At 40.2% G+C, this 22,012-nt stretch overlaps 1 protein-coding gene across 9 annotated transcripts; it reads right to left on the bottom strand.

Moving 5' to 3' along the window:
• Window positions 1-243: 243 nt before the first annotated feature.
• On the bottom strand, window positions 244-17,340 carry LOC103719789 (transcription initiation factor TFIID subunit 4b-like). 9 transcript variants are annotated; one of them, XM_088711701.2, is made up of 14 exons: window positions 16,973-17,340; window positions 16,727-16,835; window positions 13,193-13,752; window positions 12,665-12,760; window positions 11,478-12,470; window positions 3,110-3,246; window positions 2,912-2,999; window positions 2,661-2,796; window positions 2,486-2,541; window positions 2,355-2,411; window positions 2,131-2,274; window positions 1,186-1,251; window positions 845-1,103; window positions 244-688 (listed from the first exon to the last, which is right to left on the bottom strand). In XM_088711701.2, the coding sequence occupies exons 1-14, from the start codon at window positions 17,009-17,011 to the stop codon at window positions 516-518; spliced, it is 2,913 nt and encodes a 970-aa protein (XP_088567827.1). In that variant the 5' UTR covers window positions 17,012-17,340; the 3' UTR covers window positions 244-515. The 9 variants fall into 9 exon arrangements, with proteins under 9 accessions (XP_088567827.1, XP_088567820.1, XP_088567823.1 ...); XM_088711694.2 differs by having other exon boundaries at window positions 244-709; window positions 845-1,121; window positions 16,973-17,312; XM_088711697.2 differs by having other exon boundaries at window positions 845-1,121; window positions 16,973-17,312.
• Between the last annotated feature and the right edge of the window lie 4,672 nt (window positions 17,341-22,012).

The raw sequence follows: 22,012 nt of genomic DNA, 5'->3' as shown, positions 1-22,012 counted from the left end.
AGAAGCAACAAGCCTTCTTGTTTAAATTCCAAAAGATCATGGCATTCTAAAATACAGGCAGAGAAATTCTTTTCTTGCAATGCAACATGATCCAATGTATTTTAATAAGTCTAAAGACCAAGCACATCTTTGCGCATCCCACTCCCCCCCCCCCCCACAGTTGTGGTTTTCCCCTTTTTTTTTGATAAATATAGCTCAATTAGCTCAGTTCTTTCTCTGAAAAAAAAGGAAACAAGAAAAGTGTGACTGCCAAAAGTTGCAGCACTTCAATTATGACAATTACCACAAGCATAATTATGGAAGGGTGGAGTCTCCCATTCTATTCCCTCCTTAATTACCACAAGCATCTACATACTCAGCATTACAAAATGATCCATGAGCACCACAAATATTACAGCACTTCAATTATGGCAAATGACATACAACATAATTATAAGAAACCATAAGATCTAGCGGATTCCCATATCTCTGACCATATAATCTTCAGGATGGTGCTATTGAATGCCAACTTCAACCTATTCTGCTGCAGAATCACCAGATAGTCTCTCATATAGTCGATAGATCAAAGCTGATTTAGACATCTGAGGCTCCCTCTCAAGGACTGCAATCACATCCTTGATAGAAATGTTGCGTGCCACTTTTGGATGGGAGACTGCCACTGGGCTTCTCCCCAATTTTCTCATGCCCCCTAGGACATCGAATAGAAATTCTACATTCATCAGTAGGTCGATCTTTTTTATTGGGATGGAGGACACCCGCCCAGCCCAAGTTGAACTGCGGGCTACACCTACCATTTACAAGTAATTCTTTAAGACAGTAAAGGAAAAGAATGCCTTACACTTACCAGATATAGCTGCAGCAGACGAGCCTTTCTTTTCAGCTTCTTGCTGTTCTCTCGAACTTCTTCCAAAGCTTGACGCAGGCTTGCAAGTGGTAGTTTTACCAGGTTGGGAACCAGAGGCTCCATCCAGTCCTTCCCGTTTCTGCCGTGCTTGCTCAGCCATGAGTTGCCACTTTGAAAGCATATCATCTCCCCCAACTGCAGCTCGAGCAGCAACATTTGCAGCCGTCGTTCTCATCTTATCATCCTCTTCTTTGTTAGCCTGCATGAGGGAGAAATTCTGCAGCAGAAAAAGGATACAGACAACTCTCCCAATAAAGAACAACATTTTCAAAGAATGATACCTTAAGGGTCTTGGAACGCCCTTCATCCTTGTCCTTGTCAGCATCAGCCCCTGCATTCCCCTCCACCTGTGATCGCAGATAATGAAAATAGTGGCTCATGCAGATTTTGTTCAAAAAATAACATAAATAAAAGTTGAAGAAACACATTAAAGGGAAAAAGTTCAGGCAATATTTTGGCTTCTAAAGTGATTAATTTCATTCATAACCAAAACTAGTACCTAGATGCATAAATAAATGTGCAGGGATGCCTGATTCAGAGGTAAGGATCTCATTTTTGCGTGGAATGGAAAAACTTTCACAGACCAATGCTTTAAGTTTTCATTCAAGATTGAAGGTCATCTTTACTGAAAATGCTATGGTGAGTGTGGATATAGACAACTACAATATAGGTAAGTAATCACATTTATTGGCCACATGGACTGGCTATAATCTCTTACATCATACAGGTTGATAAATATATTAATCCACACCCAGTTACAGATGCTCCTGGCCTTCCTTCCTACATGGACTATTTCTTTTAACTTAAACAGTTCAATCTTCATATCTGCTCACTCTCTGTTCGTTCTGTTCTTGTCCTTTGTAGGCTGAACATATAGGGCTAACTATTCCACTTCAAATGTCATTGGTATTATTTGAAGAATTTTTTGGTGCTCACTTTCTTCACAACAAAATCATAAGAAGTTAACATAAGATCATAATTTCTTATATTTAAGTACATTTTAATTTTATCCATACTAAATCAAAATGAAACAAGCGTCAGACGAAAAAACACCTATACTTCTGTGCTTCGAAAGTAAAACAAAGATTTAACAGAAAAGCTTGAAACAAAGAAGCAAGGATCAAATAAAAATTACATGAACTTAATGGATTGTTCTGCTGAAGAAGAGAATAATGCCATGTAGAACAAAGTTCATTGAGGAATAATAAGACACTCAAACTACTCACTTCATTTAATTTTCGGAGCTTTTCAGCTTCTTCAGCCTGCTTTTTGTCCCACTCCTCCTTAGCTTTCTTGTTCATTAACAAAATCTGGCGCCGAACATCTGAAGTGATGACAAATCGATGACTTGTCTTCTCAATATCAACCCTCTGTTACAACTATAACATAATTAGAAAATGGAAGATAACAAACAGCTAAAATTAAGGGGTAAACAATATTAGGTTATTACCTGTTTCGATAGTCTTATTAGGTAACTTATCAAACCCCGCAAACGCTCCTCCATGCACTACAAAATAGGACCAATGAGGTTAGGACATAGATCAACCCAAAAGAAAAGGAAATTAATAGGTCTTATCTCACCATTGACAGGCAACGCTCCGCATCACTGTTTATAGTCTTTAAACCACATTTTGACACTGCCACAAAACACCACTAATCATTTACTTCATGTTCTATAACTTCCATTGCATCTTAATAATATTTTTTTATTTAAAAAAATGAAGTTGTATCTGGCTCAGGTAGAAAAATTAGTAACTGATATCTGCTAGCTTTTTCTGAAGAGGACCCTTCAGCAGAATCAACCGTTCTTCTTCTTCTTGTACAACTCTTCTAGTTGCTTCTGAAGCTCGACTCTCCTCTTTGGGGGCTGATAACAGTTGCTCTTCCTCTTCCTAAAATAATCAGTATGAAATTAAGTTTCCAGGTATGAATTATTTAACGATGAACTAAGTAAATAAGTAAAAGCATATATTTTCCATAAGGAAACACAAGGGAGAAAGTTCACACCCTCAGGTTAACTCCGCTTACGGCTGTAACATCATTTAGTTGTTCAATGCTTTGATCAAGTAATGCCCCAGTGGTCTTCTGCTTTTTGCTAATGGTATAATTTAAAAAATTTGTGGAAGTCATTAATAGAACTAAAACATGACATATGGAACAGATTGTATGAATGAAAAAACGACACACTAGAGACATGAGGCTAACCTGGACACAGGCGGGGAAGTGCCTAGTGCTTCATGTGGCTTCTTCTGGCCAGCTGATGGTTTCTTTTGGGCAGTTCTTGTAGTAGCTCCAGCCTGAAGTTGCGGGGTTGCAGATGAAGTCTGAGATTGTAACTGCTTCTACATTGTAATCAAAAGAATTTACCAGTTATTATTTCTAAGATAACTAATGTTGCATTGTATGAGAATACTGCCATTGTAAGAAAATGCAGCTTTGCACTGGTTAGAAGAAATAGCTGAAAATTTTTCTAATAATTTCAAGGCCAGTAGTACGGTAAATATTTTCTAGTAATTTAAAAGCCAATAGTTCAAAATTCAGGACACTATTCCATAAGTGTACTTCTAAAGATGTGTTTTTATTAAGGTGGTATAAGCAGTTCAAGATATTTGAAATGCCGAATGATGACATATTGATATTCAAGATCATGCAGGTGACAGTTTTAAATGGACACAGAAACTAGAGTTGCGTACAGACATCTGTGCATTTGCTTTGGCAATAGAAAAAAACTGTTGATTAAGTTTATTTTTTAATACTATAGAATTGTAAATGTTAAAAGATAATATTTGTTAAGGTGTTTTATCTTCTATATACGATTGACAAAGTGCTCCTTCATTGATAAGTTCTAACAAATTATTGTATTGCTATTGGTTTCAAATATTCCAATTGTTATGGCTACTTTTATGTGCCATACAAAGGTGCATAGTAGTAAATAAGCGGTGCTTGAATTGATTCTACAAAGTGGTCACAAGTATTCCATATGTTAAACTCCAGCAATTTTTAAACCTTATTTCTAATGAAAAATTTTGATTAGTATTTGAAGTCTCTGACATGTATGCTACTAACAAATACATGTCAAATGGATTCTTCAAGCTTGGTGCGAGACTCAATGGGTCCAAGTAAATCTGATAAGTGAGATTCTCCAGAATCAACATTCCATGTAAACCTCATGGTACTTGAGACTTCTAATTGATGCAATTAGAGATTTTTAGGATCTTTTGAGGGTTCTTGTAAGTCTGTGTGCACCTTTAGGGAAGCCAATCAGGGTGCAGATTAGCAAGCAACCTGTGGAAAGAGGCTCGACAATTATGTTTGGATGCCCGAGATGAACAGCGAGATGCCACTTGAATTAAGCTCCCTCTTGGGTGTGGATGTGTAATGTCTCTTTTTGTTATAGCTTATTACAATGCATTTTTGACCACCAAGAAAAAAGAAGCTATGTATATTTCTTATTAAGATAGTGTAATCAACAAACCAATTTATAGAAAGGAAAGCAGATCTGATAGATAAATCTCTCTTCATTAAACTGCTATTAATTATTAGCATGATTTAAAAGGCAATGATAACTTTGTCCTGCTGTTGAAGAAGAGAAGAACATCCCAAGTTGCGCAAAGCTCTTCCACAACTTTGCCCTTCTGTTTACGAAGGGAAGGACATCTAAATGTTTGCATAGCTCGTCTCCTTCAACAATTTGACCGCATTAGATAAGGTTAATAGCAATGTCCTTGAGTCTATTGCCTGCATGAGTACTCAGACCTAAAGAGGTAATGATGCTAATACTACTCCACAACGCACAAATATCTATTTCTGAAATCGAAGAATCAGAACAGCAGTCAAATGGCAAAAACCATGACTGAATTATTTCGGGCCAACATGGATAGTCAACAAAGAATAAAGAGGTAAAACTTATGGTCATGGATAGTCAACAAAGAATCAAGTGGTAAAACTTATGGTCTTTATAAATCGTACTGAAATGTGTTGCTCTTTGCCATATCTACAAAGTCGTAAGCATTTGACAACAGATAAGAGAAGTCTTTTTTCAAAAAGGAACTGCAAATTTTGAGGGAATTTTGTTGCTAGAAGTGAAAAGTCGTTCTAACTGATAGTAAGATACTATGTTAAAGATTGAATGCTATTCCAAATTGACCTTCTTAAGTTTTAATATTATAAAAAGCATTTAGTATTAATATTATTATTAGAAATCATAGTAAAAATGAACTCAATAAGCTACTTCAACCATCCCATGACACAAGAAGTTTCCTGGGTGGCATGTAGCACGGTTACTCGCCTCTGTTATATAAATAACCAAACATTACAATTAATTTACAACTATAATGAATGTAGTCCGGGACTAAAGTATCATGACATCCAAAAAATGTATGATGCAGACATTTTGACTGCTGTTGGCATGGGAAAATATGCAAGTCCTAAAGTTACACTACCTGCACGATAACATATACAAGCAAATTTGCTTTCTTCATCAACTTTAACATTAACTGCTTCTTATTTAAAAAAGACATGTTTCTAATACTCAAACAAGGTCTCTCAATTCATCTTAACAAATATAGCAACTTAAGACATCCACTTGGCAATAACTGATAAATACCTCATGAACAAATTATGTATTGTATAATTTAACCATAGAGTCACATGAACTACAATTAAATTAACAAAGGAGAAGCTTATAAGAAACTAAGGCCTTGTTTGTTTGCAGGACAGCAAACCCTGGTTAGATGTCCCTGAATCTCACAAACCCTCCAAGCATGGTATGCCATACTAGTTCAAATCGAGCGGTATGGGACGTACTGTTCCGGTTCGATATCGGTATCCAGTACAAGAGGCGCATCGACACTCAATACGACAAAAAAATTCCATACCATACCATGCCGACACTGTGCTAATGTGGCACCGGTACAGAGTAAGGTACCAAGACGGCAAACCTTGCCTAAATCCCTTATCCCTAAGTTAGTAAAAAGTGGTGTTTGATTGAATTTTGAGGGTTAGTGGAATAAGAAAAGAAAAGTTTGAAAAAATAAGAAAGTGAAGAGAATTATCTACAAACATCCCACCTTTTGAAAATGACCAGGTTATCTAACTTTTTAGCGCATAGACTGGATAAATTTAACCTCTAAAAACAACCCTCAGGTTTGTGGAATAATCCAGTCCTAGCTCACAGTTATCCTACAAGTAAACAGGGCCATATGACTTCTGGGAGAAGAAATAAAGGAACTGAACCTAGCCAAATAAAATAATTTGACAATTGGCTCATGCTAGCATGCATTAGCTTGCGTCAGCCTCTATAATGACATAGGAAACAATGTGCTACTGCTGTTACAACATAGTATGATAAGAGTTGGAACTTAGTTTAACTATAGAGTACAAAATGACTCAATTTAACCTACCCAAGGTAGATGTTAGTTATAGCCACATCAAGGTGGACACATGTCCACAGTTTTACTTGCAGACAATGTTTAGAATATTTCATGTTTTAGACATTTGATCTATGAATGATAATTGAGGTTTAACTAGTTTCTTTGATTATAATGATTATTCCATTATGGATGATGTGACATGTTCAACCTAGATTTTTTTCTAGTTTTATACATTTAATTTGGTTTTAGTTAAAAAAGTCAAAATAGGCGGATAGGAATGCTTAATCGCGTGCAGTATGAGGTGAACTCAATTATCCATTTCATGGCCCAATCACTAATAGATCTCTTTCTGGAGGAGGGGACCAGGCGAGTTGGTCTAAGGCACCAGATTCAAGTACTGGTTAATTTTTTCGAATTTATTCATTTAAGTTCTTGACAAATAATATTTTCTTTAATTTTTCTTTATTTTCCAATTTATTCATTTAAGTTTTGACGAAATATATTTTCTTTAATTGGTCCTTGAGTAGGTTAAATTGAATCATTCTGTGGTTAAACCAAGTTCCAACTCTCATCATACTATGTTGTAACAGCAGTAGCACATTCTTGCCTATGCTATTATACAAGCCAACACATACCAACATGATCCAATAGTTATATGCAACCCGGTATCATTCCAGCATCCATACACAATGGTACATCATATGACATGATGATACTGGCCAATGATTTTGGGAATTGATCAACTTGACAGAATCCCAATACATAACTTTGGAGCTTCACCTCATACAGTAGACATGGTCAACACTATCACTCATTGTATTGTCATTCTTCCACCTCTCTGGTTATCAATGCTATCATTAGTTTAAACACTTTCTAGCTATTTAAAGTTGATTCCTGAAAATAGAGGAAAATTTTGATGGTATAATCTTTGGTGAAATTTTTTCCGTCAATTCATGTATAGGATATACATCAAACAGTTTGCCCTTTAATAGAGTAATTGGTAAATAAGGACTCAAAAAGCCAACGTATTAGCAATGAAGATAATGGTTGATGGATATGGTATGGTTATGATAGATATTTCACTTTGTATATGTATAAGAATTAAAAAATCCAAATTATAGTTCTAGTGAAACATGGTGTTCTAGGTTACCCAGCAGATTAAAGTTAAATTCATATTTGAATAAATGATCTTATATGGGATATGCATACAGCATCATCGGAAAAAAAAAAAAACCTTGTATTACTTAAAATTTTGCAAGAGAGATCACCAATATCCACACGTATATCTTTTCCACTGCAACACTAACATCATTTGTGTCATAATGCATTTACCATTGAAATTCGAAGTTAATGATGCAGTCAACATAATATTTGAAGGAACAGCTGCAACCTGTTCATGAAAATGGTGCTTATAAATGCGCCTTTCTCCTTTGACATCATTATTAGTTACTGAGTAGATTTAGCATAGAGTATAGACTGGTGAGCTGCTTTTATGATGTTATGATTTAGCTCCTACAGGTGGGACTTCCCCTCCTATCTCAAAAAGAAATGATGTTATGACTTTGTATAATTTTTGTATCCACCATTTATTATGAGTAATTAAATAGTCAACAAGGGAACCATGATCTTAAAGGTCCTTAGAAAGTGGCACAGAGTCACATTGCAATGGGGCTTTGAAGAGTTTTTCTTTTTTCTATTTTTTAAGAATTATGGGGCACTAAGGAGTCACTAGTTGTTGAAAGGACATAGATATGATAGGTCACTGAAGAGTCCTCGAGATGTAGTCATAAACCAAGTATTTCAATGGGTCATTGATAAGTCACGTAGGGAAGTTAGCAAGTCATGGTATTCTCCTCCAATTAGAGGATGTAAAAATCTAAATTATGCTTTCTTTTCTTATCTTTGTTCCAACACCTTCTCTATTACATTCTTAGAACAGGAATTCAGGTCTTCCTATGATTGTCTTTACAAGGACATCCGCAAGTCATGGCAACCTCAGTAAACAAATTTATCAATAATTTTCTTTTCCTTATTCACCATTTATACCTTTTAAAATAAATTACTGTCTCTTAGAATCTTTAGTCATTCTTTGCACTTCAATACCAACAAAACTGAAACCTGAAAAACCTTGATATTCGTATTGACTTTTTTTTTTTTTTTTTTTTTTTGGGGGGGGGGGGGGGGGGGGAGGGGGGGGGAGCTAATAAAACTTTTTAAACTTTGATCTTCTAAAAGTAATCTCATGATAAAATTATGGAAGTAGTTGTTACCAATTTTATTTTCTAAAATGTTTACTGAAAGTAGGGTATGCTGAACTGGTGCCGGAAGCCATATCGGTCGGCGACTAGACCAGTTCAGCTCGTTCGGTACCGTCTCGGTACCAGGCCCATACCAAGAGAGCCCACCCAGAGCTGGAGAAGGAGAAGAGACACAACGAGCGAGCAGGGGAGGAAGGGAGAAAGAGAGTCGCGGACTCCTGCGGAAGGCTGCAGGGGGCGTGGCGGAGGCCACTCCCCCGCGGCCCTCTGCAGGCGTCCGCAGCGGCTGCTTCTCCCTCCCGCTCACTCGCTGTTTCTCCCTTTCTTCCCCGGCTCCGGCACATACCGATTTCCACGGCGAAACCATACCGGTAGGGCACCGGACCAGTCCGGTAAGGGCTGAATCGGCCCGTACTTTTCGGTTCAGCATATCATAACTGAAAGATATAAACATGTCACTCCTTTTAATTTGGGTTCATCAACTAAATTATTGAATTGTTACAAATGTGTGGACCACTTGTCTTGTTATTTGCATGCATGCATGACGCCTCCCATTGCATAATACATCAGCATGACAATTGTTTTAAATTTTGTGGTACAATGATTGAATAAAAGCATATAGAAGTATCTCTCTTTGGAATGTATGCACAATGCGCCGATGGAGGCCAATTTTAATTTCGAGGTCATATATCTGACATATACCCTCCAGCTAAGCTGGAATCTTCCAAAGATGAGAAACACTTGATGATCCTCAACTACTGAACTTCCACCTATGGTACCCCAGTTATCATAATTTACAAGAACTAATAAAAGTTCATAACATTCAACTCATGCATGTTTTCTGCCAAATTTCGTTATTTTTCCTTTGCCTTTTCTTGTTTCTGTCTCTTGCTAAAATCTTTGGATAACAAACAACTCTCGACTTACAAAAATAATCATCCTAATATATACAACCTTGAATGAAAGCTTGGAATTATTACCTTCAATATGAGATCACTGGCATAGTATATGGTAAAGGGTTAAATTCCAAAGGGACCTTTAAGTGGTAATGATCCAGTATCTTAATATATAAACAGCACTTCAAATTAAACATAATAAGGTTTTATTTGTTATTTGTCTTTTGCTTTCTCCTCTTTCAATAGCAAAATGAAAGAACTTCTAAAACCAAAAAAGATATGATGCCTTCATTGAAGACATTTCTTCTAAATTCCAGTTTTTTACTTTAAATCCAGTAAGTATGCAAGAATGATATTGCCAGCAGTCCAAAAAGTGAATGTATGCATAAAATGTGCCCCTAACAGTTTGAGATATATTTTCAAAAAAAAAAAGAGCTATACTGCAGTAGGTATTTGCAATGGGAACCACAAATAAAGGAGCACTACTGACTTCAACAACTCCAAAAATGGAAGTGGTTAACACCACAACATGATGCACAAGGCACCTAAAACCGCCAGATATATTCAATTCTTTAAGATCGGAGGAACATGTGGTCAAACCGAACAGTTCGGTTTGACCACATGTGCAGGAGAACAAAGTCTTATTATTTCATCTCCTCTCAGGCTCTGCCACTTCATACTTTTTCTTCCTCCCAATGTTTGCCAAACCAAATCACCTGGTACAAGGCGTACCAAACTGAACCAGTCTAGAACCAGGTCAATGCAGCAATTCAGTTTGGGACTCAATGCGAATTGACCCGAACCACTTTGAACCAAACCAAACCACCTGGTTTGGCTCGATTTTGAGTGGTTCGACTCGATTTGGGAGCGGAACAAGCCCAGTTATCCTGAAATCCCCACCCCAGTTGTCGCTCGATCGTGCTTACCTGTGCCATCCTTTTGCTCACAATCCTTCGCAAGGTTGAGACCCTCGCTCGCTGCTAGAATTTTCAGCTTTTCGTCACCACCACTATCAATGCCCCGGCCCTACAGTCTGCCATCGGCATCCTTCTTGTTGTCTCTATCTCTGATGTCGCCCTCCGCACCTTTTGCAATAAGGGCTTCAAACCACCACTGCCAACTTCGCCCTAGTGGTTCCCCTAAGATTCTTGTATCCAAAACTCTTAACCCTCTGCTGGTTGCTACTCCTCTATGGAGGAGAGGCAGTCACCATCAGCAGTAGTGGCTATGCTTGGAGATATGGCATAGCAGTAGATGCAAGCCACATGAACTGGTTGGTGTTACAAAGGGCAACAGCGGCGACGATATGGCGGTCCTTGGCTATCCATTGCCCATGTGTCATCGGCACGACCTGTCCATGATGGGAAGAGCCAGGAAGGAGAGAGGGAAAAACATGTGCAAAGGCAATGATAATATATGAAGTTAGGTTTAGAGCCTTAAAAATATCTCTTGCGAAGAGGAGAAAACCGATGGTAAAAAAGAACATAAGAATGGCAAGAAGGGTAGGAAGAAGAAGTACAGCGGAAGAAGGGTTGAATAATTTTTTTTCTCCAATTGGCCAATTGAAACGAACCATTCGGTTTGAGAAATGCCTTCCGATAGGATTAAGAAATTGGACTAGTGCCACAGTTTTAGGTTCCCTTCTATTGAGGCAACAACATCATGATGCAGTGTAAAACGCACCCCCCCCCCCCAAACAAAAAAAAAACGACTACAAATTATTATATTATGAACTATACAATTGATTCATAGAAGCTTTGATCGCTAAATACAGAATTGGACAACAATGCATGCAATGTCACAATATATATATATATATATATATATATATATATATATATATATATATATATATATATATATATATATAACAAAGACCTCATTGACCAAAACCAATGTTTTCCAATATTGACTTTTTGATGCTCTCAACTATAAATTCAGAGTTCCAGGTCAAAAGACTTCAAGAGATACAGCTGATTAAAATGCTTAGCCTCAAAGGATGAAGATCAATGTTGTATTAAACATAGAAGTAATGGTAAATGCTAACCTGCATGGTTTGGTCCCCTTGGATTGCCATGGGACTTGAAACCTGAGCTTTACTTCCCATCATGCTTGCAGGTGTAGAATATCCCAGTTTAGATGACTGTTTTTCCAAAGTTTCCTCCTTTGATGATTCAAGATTTTGATTTCCTTGGTTACTATGGATTGAACCAAATGAAGAGCTCTCTGGAGTTGTGAATTGAGACTTGTGAGGAGGTTCAGATGGTTGATCAGCAACTTCTTGTTTCATGTACGGCATTGGCGGGAAAGCACTGCTCCTCTGCTCTTTGTTTGCTGATAATTGCCATGCCACTGGATTATGTTGTGATGCTGCATGGCTTGTCAAAGATCCACTTTGTAGTCTCTTAGTTTCCTTGGTAGTATTTTGCACTTCAGATTTAGGCATGTTCATTACATTCACAGTCTGAGTTGGCCCCAGTTGTGTCATAACCACTCCCTGAGTATGTGGAGCTGGCCTCATAAGTGAATCCTGAGTTTGTGATATAAGAGAAGTTGTTGCACAACTGATAGATGGCCTAGGATATGAATGGGCATGAAAATTACTTTGAGTGCTTCCATACATTGAGAAAGATGTCTGTGGAAGTTGTGTGTGTTGCTGCTGCTTGTTAACTGCTTGGAGTGAATTCATAGAAATGTCTCTTTCTGGATTCATTGTATTCACGTTACCAGGAAAATTCTGGGTAACATACCCCTTCCCATCTGACTTGTTCTCAATTTCTCGAGACTTCTGAATATTGCTCTCAAGGTTTGAAGTATCAATCTGCATTTGGACTGTTGAAAGAGGAGCATAAGGCTGGCGTGGAGGAGATCTGGGGCCTTTCTGCTTCTGAGATGATGGTGTTAAATGAAGAGGTGGAACTGCCTGTGACTCAATGAACTGTTGAGCACCACCAGCCAAAATCTGCTGAGAGGAAGCTTGAGTCTGTAAGGAGTATTGGTTTGGATTTGTTTGTGGATTTCGAGATGACTGGGCATGAAGCTGCCGGCAAATTTTAACAAAAGCAAATTGTGAAAAAGAATTAAATATATTTCAATACCAGAACAATAAGTGTGTGGCATCTTTATGGACTGGCATCATAAATCTTCTACAATGAATTATGCTAATCAAGGATCATGAACTCCAAGATTATTAAATTTAAAACAACCAAAAGTCCATAAAATCAATTTACTTGCCTGCATTTGAACTTTCTGAGCTGCCTGCCTAAGCATCTGGTCCCCAACAATATTCCTTATGACCCTTAAAAAGTCTTCTTTGCTGACTTCATTAGTCTAGGTAAAACAACAAGTGCAATGCAAAATCAAGCCGAGCTGTGGAAATAGATCAATTTATGGAAAGCAGTTAACTTACAGCATGTCCGCATAATTCTCATACCTCTCACTGAAAGTTAAATTCCAGATTTTGTCAGGGAGGTTGGGGGAAGTGGTTCTTAATATTGCTGCAAATTTTCAAGTTATTCACTAAACAATTCTTATAATTTCCTAAATTATATAAATATGTTCAGTTCACCATCATTTTCTCATCTTTTTCTATTGCACCTTCAGAAATTTCATAGATGCAACGTTTATCCAACTCCCTGGTTTTTGCAGGTCATATATAATCTTGCCAAACTAGTTCTGAAATCTCAGTCTTGACTTAATGACCACGACTCCAGCTAAGTAGTAGAGAATAAAAATCGAGAATAAGAATGTCAAAAGACCCACCCTCAGTTTTGCGAATATGGACATAAGCTGCATGGATCTGTCTTTATCAAGGTGAGGGCGTAAGATTGGAATCAACATATGGAATGGTATGCTAGAATTAACTTTCGTCCTCCTCATAGAACTGTTTGCTTGGTTAGTAGCTGGTGCTTGTTGACTATTCAACTGTTGCAGTGTATGCTGCTGCTGGATCCCAGAATGCTGAGTAATGTCATGTTTTGGGCCCCGAACAGTAGTTTGCTCAGATGTGTTGGCCTGCTCTTTTTCAACGAATTGAAGGGGATTTGGTTCTGACTGTTGCTGCTGGTTATCAGAATGAGAATGTTCTTGTTGCAACAGCAACCGGTCATGTTCTGGTTGGCTGTTTACTTGTTGATCTTGATCTTTGGTACCAGATTCTTGCCGTACCAGCTCTGTTTGAGATGCCTGCTGCTCTAAGGACTGCAAATGCTGTTGTTCTTCTTGTTGGATTTGCTGACCAGGATTGTCCTCCTGCATAGAAGTTCCCCATTGTCCTAGTATTTGTTTTGATGCAGAACTGCTCCCTTGGGATGATACTCCAACTGATATCATGTAAAGGTCAAAACTGATAATAAGTTAAAACAGTACTAAAAAATAACTAAAATAAAAAGCTGAAACACATTATGGAAGATTAAAAATAAATAAATAATATCACTTTTCAGTAAAGTTGTACCATATCGAAAAGTAGACAGAGTCATCCAGTCAAGCTTAACATAAACCATGCTGTCAATTGGTGCATATTAACTGTGATGAGAAAAAGGTTACCATAGCTAAAAGTGTAGGAGTAACTTTTTGCTACATAACCACTATACAGGCCTCAATATGAAAGACAGATCTGGCAAGGCCATCATTAAGTGCCCATTACACTTTCTGCAGAATTCCATAGTGATTGGGTCATTCGCATTTAAAGTGACATATAATAATACTGGAAAAAAATGCATTATCCAAATAAAAGGTTATGGCAGCATGGCGTTGATCTTAATGATAGCTTTGGCCCAATTGTCATCAAAAACAATCAAAATTATCTCCTTTATTTTGACCCATGACCATCAGCATGTGTGACATTTACTCAGAAGCTCCAATTTTCTGGACCTTCAAAGTGCCCATTTTTTTGGGACACTTAAAATGACATTACACTCTGTGGCATTCCAAAAATGGAGTATCCTGTCTATGTCAGCTAGAAATAGCAGCATCTGGCACAGTTTTTTGAAGTGTCTTGGCAAGAAACACCTTATCAGAATTGATGAGACTTGAATTCTCAACTGCTTACTACTGACTAGTCAATCTACTCTAGATGTCATCATATTTTGACAATTTTATGCATTTCTATTTTTTCTGTTGTATTAGCTAGAAGTGTTGCATGCCTGGGTCTTCTTGAGGTAATTGTAAGAAGCTAGGGGCACTTGGATCAGAGAGATAGAACTGGAAACAGGATTGGATTGGAGAGACAATCATGTGATTTTGTGTGTGGGGAATGTTAGGTGGTAGCTGAGGACAAGAGTGAGATCCAGTTGTTAAGGAAGAGATGGAGGGAAGGGACTAGGTCAGTTGATTAGGAAAAGCATAGAGGAAATAGGGGATGAGGGCATTTTATAAGGCAGGAATCTTCCCCTTCTTAAAGAGCACCAAAAGTTAGACAGTTATGCTTCTTATGATTTTTTTTTTTTTTTACTTTTTTGAAATACAGAATTCAGATTTCTCTCTTTCTTATTTTCCTTGTTGGATGCAAAATCTTCATCATTTTATTGACATGATAAGATATTGATCTTTATTTAACTCTAAATTGTGAAATTCTGTTATTAGTTGGGCACTCCAGAAAACCTTGTTGACATATCTGATCATTTATGTTATTTTAATCCAAGCCAATTTAGATGTTTATATCCTTATTCCTTTTCAATATCTATAGTAAGCATGTTTAAGCACCGAGCTTGAATGTCTAAAAAAAGAAAAAGTTAAAAAAGGGACAAGAAAAGTTATTCTTTAGTCAGCTCAGTCTGCTATCTCTTGAAGTACATTGTGTTCTCTCTTTAAGCATTTGTTTCTTTTATTGTGAAATAAAAAATGGTAAAGTCTCTCACAAGCTCAAAAAAAAAATAGCAAAATTGAAAACTATTTAATGACAATAACTGTAATCAGTTTTATGTTATAATCATTGCTACAGTTCCCACTAGAAATATTATGATCAATTTTTTCCTCCATATGGCAGAAGGACTTCAATTTTATTATATATATTTACATTTTTTATTAATAAAAATTTGAACTCTTTTATAAGTAAACCTCCATTAATGCATTGAGTTTCCCCAGCCCCAAGATAAAAATCCTAGCTCATACCCTACAGATAATATTGAGCATGCAGCCATTGCTAGACAAGCACACTCTAGATACCTCAACAATGAGTCTGATGCATTAATCAAGAAGTCTAACATTAAAAAAAAAGTGAAGATTTTTCTTTGCGGTAGTACAGATTAAAACAAGGTAAGCTGTTGTTCAGAGAAGAAACTAGAATGATTTGCCAAGAGCAAAAGTGTTAAACAAAGAATTAGAATCTTGCACATCACGAAGAGGAAGATAAATCTGTCAACACTGGTAAGATGAGCAATAGACAATTTCCTTGAAGATACGTTTCACTAAATGGCAACCAAACAAGGCACTCCTTGCCTCAGTTCATAACCATGATAGCAACTCCTTAAAATTCCCAAAAACCCCTCAACAAGCTTCCACAAAAAAAAAATAGAGATGCCACTGAAAGCCAACTGGATAATGCTATTCTTGCCATTTCTGGAACCATAAACATACCCTCCAATTTCATGCAAGTGGGCTTGAATCCAAACTGCCATCCACATCTTAGTAGAAGATTTACATACATGTCAATCTAAGCTCTAAATTTAAAGAATCTATCAAGAATACAATTGAATTTACAACAAATTAATTTCTTGCTCGAGAACTCTGTAAAATGTTTATCCAAGGGGTTGCCTATAACATAAAAGAATTGGCTGCACACCCTGTGATTTTTGCAGATTGATATCAGAAAGTCCTATACTATGATCATCTTTTCAGCCGCTGCATTCCAAATCCTTCTCCTCAATGAATCCCTTCTATATTTGGGCATCTGATAAGTTCCTTTTTAAGGTCATAAGTCCATTATGACAGCTAACCTTGTAGACCTCATTTATGAAATCCATTCCCCCTCGGCCCCTCCGATGCCTTGCGCCATTTCAAATCATTCCTCATCAAATAAATTGCAAACCCATTTTACAAAAAGTACAGGAGCAGGTGAGATAACAATTCCTTCCACCTTATAGTACGTTTACTGACTCCTCATTAAACCTGTTCCTCCAGCTAATTGGCATTTAAGAAGCTAAAATTTTGTTTTTATTAAAGAAGAAAAGGAGACAATTTCGTAATGATCTGTGTAGTCCAAGAAGCCATCAAAATTTTAGTTTTCTTCAGAAAAAAGAGACTGAACTGAAGCAAGAAAACCTGATGAAAGCATGAAACAATGGATGGGTATTTTACCGGTATCGGGCTCCGAGGGCTGGGAGAAAGCAGCAGCATCGCCTCCGATATCCCGATTCAAGGCAGCTGTGAATGCCTCCACATCCGCCCCGGAATGCATGCTCTCGTCCTGCTCGCAAACATGAAAACAATCTTAGGTTAAAATACTCAGCAATTTGGACAAAATTTGGAGTAAAATGTTCTAATAGGCTCGCATTGAGTGAGGATTTAGCATGAAAGAACTAAGAGAGCGAAGAGGATAAGAACCACATCGTCTTCGAGGAGCTTCATGATGGATGGATCCATAGCGGCGAGCCTTGGATTTTGGGGGAGCGGAGCGTTGTGTCGGGGCCGGACAAAGTCTTCAAGCTCGTTGGGGTTTGAAGGTGGCTGAGGTTTCGTAGGCGCCTAGGATCGGAAGCTGGACATTGCTTCCGATCATGGCAGCTCGGCGAGGGTCGGGGCCGGAAACAGCCTCGCCCGACAGGGTTTGCCGATGGGGCAGCGGCTTGCTGCAGGCTTTGGAATTCGATCCTTGTAGACGCCGTCGGTCACAGCTCGAGCCGCGCAATTGAGGGGCACGTGTCACATTCGCCAAATGGAATATGGATTGGATGGCTACTGATTCATCAATCAATGATTATTTGCCGTGGAATTCTTTTTTATTTGTTCAATAGCACAAAAATGTATTCGAGAATATTTTGGAAAAGTGATTTTAGCAAATATATATATATATATATATATATATATATATATATATATATATTGGAAAAGTGAACAAATATCTCCTGATTCCAGAATGATAAATATAAAAATAATTAATTAATTGGCAGCCTCTAGTCTCCCTTTTTTTTTTTTTTTTTTGGTTAAAAAGCCTCCAGTCTCCCTCGGAAACCATATCCAACTCCTTTCTTGACCCGTCCTCCAGGTCTTCCCAAGATTGGCCTTATAAATACATGCATACAAACATATGCACGTTCATAGATGTTATATTTCAGAATCTACAAAAAATGGTGACTATTTTTTTTCTTATACAGAAAATAGTATATTACTAGCATATACAAGGATTTGAATCCTATATACATGTGGAATCTGAATATAATTTTTGTCATTAATAAGCACTCATGACGAAAAATTTATATTGAAAATATAATTTGAATTACTAATAGTGTTTATAGTACTGGCGTACTTCGTATACAAGTTGAGCTCCCAGATATAGTAGAATACAACGATAAAATCTATGATTATGGAAAATATACGAAAGACCAGATATAGTATAATACAATAACAGAATCTTATGATTTGGTACAAATACTAAATTTAAATATGACAACCACATTCAATAATTTTTTGAGATTGATCTGAGCTGATATAGCAAAATTATACATGTTGTTGCTGGTGGTCCAAACCGAGAACGATTGGCACAGCGGTGTGAACGGGGTTCCCTTGGAGTTGGGTTGGTTGCGCTCCACCTTCCACCGGGAAACCTGCAAGCAAGCCTCGCACCACCACTGGGGTAGTGGGGGCCCTCCGACGATCAAGTCAGAGAGGATTGAAGGAGAAGGAGAGATAGCAGTAGCAGGTAAGAGAATGCTCTGGAAAACTTTTTCTTACCTCCCCCCTTCTCCCCCCAGCCGCATATATACCAGGCTGGGGGGTCCTTCTGGGGGGTTGGTCATCGTGTAGCACGATGGAGCTGCCACTGACATGGCCGTTACAGGGCGTCGTGGGGCAGCGCTGGGTACGGCCATGACAGGGCGTAGTGGAGCTCCGCTTTGTACGGCTGTTACAGGGGATCGTGGAGCAGCGCCGGATACGACCGTTGCAGAGAGTAGTGGAGCAGAGGGCCGCGGCGTGCTTCAGGGGAACAGCCTGTCGTTGTCGAGAGATTACCGACTCGGGGTCGGCTGCTGCCCTCCCGGGGATCTTCCGCATCTGTCTCGGGGCCGGGAGGTCCTCCCGCCCCTTGATCTCCATAAGGATCTGGGCCCGGGGAGTCAGGAGAGGGGTGTACCGGTTGAAACGTCGGGGCGGAGAACGAGGGCGTGGGGGGCCGTGGTTCCTCGCCGGCGACGGGCTTCTGCGCCGACGCTGGGGCGTCAGGCTCCTCCTCTGGCGTGCCTCTTTTCGCCTTTTCTTCCCAAGCTTTGGAGGGATCTCGGTGGCCTCCTTGCTCCGGTGGGCGGCCGCCTCCTCGGCGTCCGCATACTGGTTCGCCCGGGACAACAGCTCCGGGAAGCTCCTCGGCAGGCGTTTGTCCAGGGAGAAGGTGAGTCTGCCCTTCCGGAAGCCGCGCTTCAGGGCTGAAAGAGCTACCTCCTGGCTCAGGTTCCGGACCTCCAGCGTAGCCTTGTTGAAGCGGGTGAGATAATCCCACAGGCTTTCTCCCTCGTTTTGCCGAACATCAAAGAGGGAGTCGGAGACCAGTCGCCGCCGGCTACTGACGGCGAAATGAGTGATGAAGAGGCGAGTGAACTGGTCGAAGGACTGGATTGAGTTAGCCTCCAGGCCGGCGAACCACGCCCTTGCCGGGCCACGGAGGGTTGCTGGGAAAGCCTTGCAGAGGAGAGGATATGATGCTCCGTGGAGGAGCATAAGGGTCCTGAAACTCTCGACGTGATCCCGCGGGTCCGCTGCCCCGTCATAGGGCTCGATCGCCGGCATCTTGAACCCCGGCGGATTCGGGGTCCGCAGGATCCTCGAGGCTAGCGCCGGCTGGGAGGAGATCTCCAAGTCGGCGAAGGGATCTTTGGAATGGCCCTTCAGGACCTGGAGTTGTCGGTGGAGATCGTCCACCCGCCGGTCCAGGGAGCGCGACCGGTGGGCGGGAGACAAGGAGCGGCAGGAGGGAGACCGACTGGAGCGCGGGTTCCTCGAGGACTGGGGGGTCTGGGAATGCGCCCGGGTCCGCCTCTCGTACCCCGCGCAGCTCCGATGAGAAGGTCCCGGCAGAATGGAACGCGCTCGAGAATCCTCCTCGCGCCGGCGCTCCTCCCCATGGGAGAGGAAGGAGCGCGGGTTGAGGAGAGCAGGCGAACGCTCAGGCAGCAGCGGCTCCTGAGCTCGCTGCGGCGCCCGGGACATCACACCCTGCAGATTCTACACCGCCTCCGCGAGGGTGCGAACCTGCTGGGCTAGCTGGTCGAACTGAGCGGCTTCGACCGTCTGAATAGGCGGTGGGGCGGTGGAGTGTTGCTGAGAGCGCGTTGGAGATGCAGCGGCCTCCCGGCCGGAGGCGCGAGAGGCTCCGCGACCGGAAGCGTTGGAAGCTCCACGACCACCTCGCCGTGCCATTAAGATCGCTCTGAGATCCGGCCCTTCCTCTAGCGCCAACTGTTGCTGGTGGTCCAAACCGAGAACGATTGGCACAGCGGTGTGAACGGGGTTCCCTTGGAGTTGGGTTGGTTGCGCTCCACCTTCCACCGGGAAACCTGCAAGCAAGCCTCGCACCACCACTGGGGTAGTGGGGGCCCTCCGACGATCAAGTCAGAGAGGATTGAAGGAGAAGGAGAGATAGCAGTAGCAGGTAAGAGAATGCTCTGGAAAACTTTTTCTTACCTCCCCCCTTCTCCCCCCAGCCGCATATATACCAGGCTGGGGGGTCCTTCTGGGGGGTTGGTCATCGTGTAGCACGATGGAGCTGCCACTGACATGGCCGTTACAGGGCGTCGTGGGGCAGCGCTGGGTACGGCCATGACAGGGCGTAGTGGAGCTCCGCTTTGTACGGCTGTTACAGAGGATCGTGGAGCAGCGCCGGATACGACCGTTGCAGAGAGTAGTGGAGCAGAGGGCCGCGGCGTGCTTCAGGGGAACAGCCTGTCGTTGTCGAGAGATTACCGACTCGGGGTCGGACTGCTGGATCAAGGGGCAGCCGACTCGGGGTCGGGCTGCGAAGCCGAAGATATCCGACTCGGGGTCGGACTGCTGGATCAAGGGGCAGCCGACTCGGGGTCGGGCTGCGAAGCCGAAGATATCCGACTCGGGGTCGGACAGCTGGATCTAGGGGCAGCCGACTCGGGGTCGGGCTGCGAAGCCGAAGATATCCGACTTGGGGTCGGACAGCTGGATCAAGGGGCAGCCGACTCGGGGTCCGGCTGCGGAGCCGAAGATATCCGACTCGGGGTCGGATTACTGGATCAAGGGACTGCCGTAGTCTTCCTGGGTGCGCGTGCCGGTCACGTGGGGCGTGGCGGCTAAGTTCCCCCGTAACACATGTGATATGTGATAGTCGTAATATTAAATATCGTACATACTATAATATGTGAGATTGTTCATGATTCTAACAACTATAATACATGGTCATATGAAATATGAGAAAAATAGCAATTCGATCGAGCATACTCGTGAATTGACTCCTAGTAAATAAATGAATAGAATATGAGAAATATAGTAATTCGGCCAGGTACACTAGTGGCCCCTAGTAAATAAATAAATAGATTTTGAGCTTTTTTGTTGCTTATTAAAAGTTTATAACATGAATACCAAAACAGCTATGAACTATGCTAGGATCATTCAGTGCAAAAAAAAAAAAAAAAACTATGGTAGGATCTAATAGCATCTTTGTTGAATAACCTAGAATGAAAAGTCTTAATACAAAATATTTAACTCTTGCAAATAATTATAGCTATAGATTTTAGTATGAATCATGACGACCAACCATATTTATAATATTTATTTACTATTGAAAGGAATAAAGTATAAAAAAGATTCAAGGTCAACTCTCCCGACATCAGTTAAAGAATCTTAATACAAAATATTCAACTCTTGTGAATCATTTCAGCTATTAATTTTTTTAATATCAGTTAGTTGTGGATCATATCAAATGATCATATCAGTAATATTTATTTGGTATTGGAAGAAATATACTATAAACAATATCAAGATTAACTTATTATATCGTTAATATGGTGTTCTCTTGCCATTGTAGTTTTTCGAGATTCCGCTACTCTTGGTTAACTGCTTCGTCATTAGTATAGGCTTCCATTTGATGAACGAAGAGTCAACATAAGCCGAGCTTTCATTATTTATCCATCTATCTATTTACACCTTCTTCCCTTTCTCTCTCTATAGAACATTGTTTCAGTCAAATGAACCAAAATTATAAAATTACATTAGTATACTTCGAGCTTTATTAGAAATACCGGTAGCAATTAAAAAAAAAAAATTGTACTAGAGAGGGATAGATGATATTAAAGTTTTTTTTTAACACTATTAAATATACAGACTTGATTGAGTTCAATTTATTTCCAGATTGGCTTAAAATTACAATTTAACTTGTGGACTGGATTTAAGCTTGGCTCAATTGCA

This window comes from Phoenix dactylifera, chromosome 15 (assembly GCF_051530095.1).
Source record: "Phoenix dactylifera cultivar Ajwa chromosome 15, Ajwa_hap1_PhDact_Kaust_v1.1, whole genome shotgun sequence".
Taxonomy (NCBI): domain Eukaryota; kingdom Viridiplantae; phylum Streptophyta; class Magnoliopsida; order Arecales; family Arecaceae; genus Phoenix; species Phoenix dactylifera.
Note: the sequence above shows the minus strand (reverse complement) of the source record. Positions and strands in the feature narration are given on the sequence as shown.

Bases quoted from the DNA above. Each gene is read 5' to 3' on its own strand.
- LOC103719789 (XM_088711694.2), bottom strand. From the start codon at position 17,011: ATGGATCCATCCATCATGAAGCTCCTCGAAGACGATGTG. The intron at 3,247-11,477 runs GTTAGCATTTAC...ATTACAATGTAG, and splicing joins AAGGGGACCAAACCATGCAG to AAGCAGTTACAATCTCAGAC. The intron at 2,275-2,354 runs GTAATAACCTAA...TAGTTGTAACAG, and splicing joins TAATAAGACTATCGAAACAG to AGGGTTGATATTGAGAAGAC.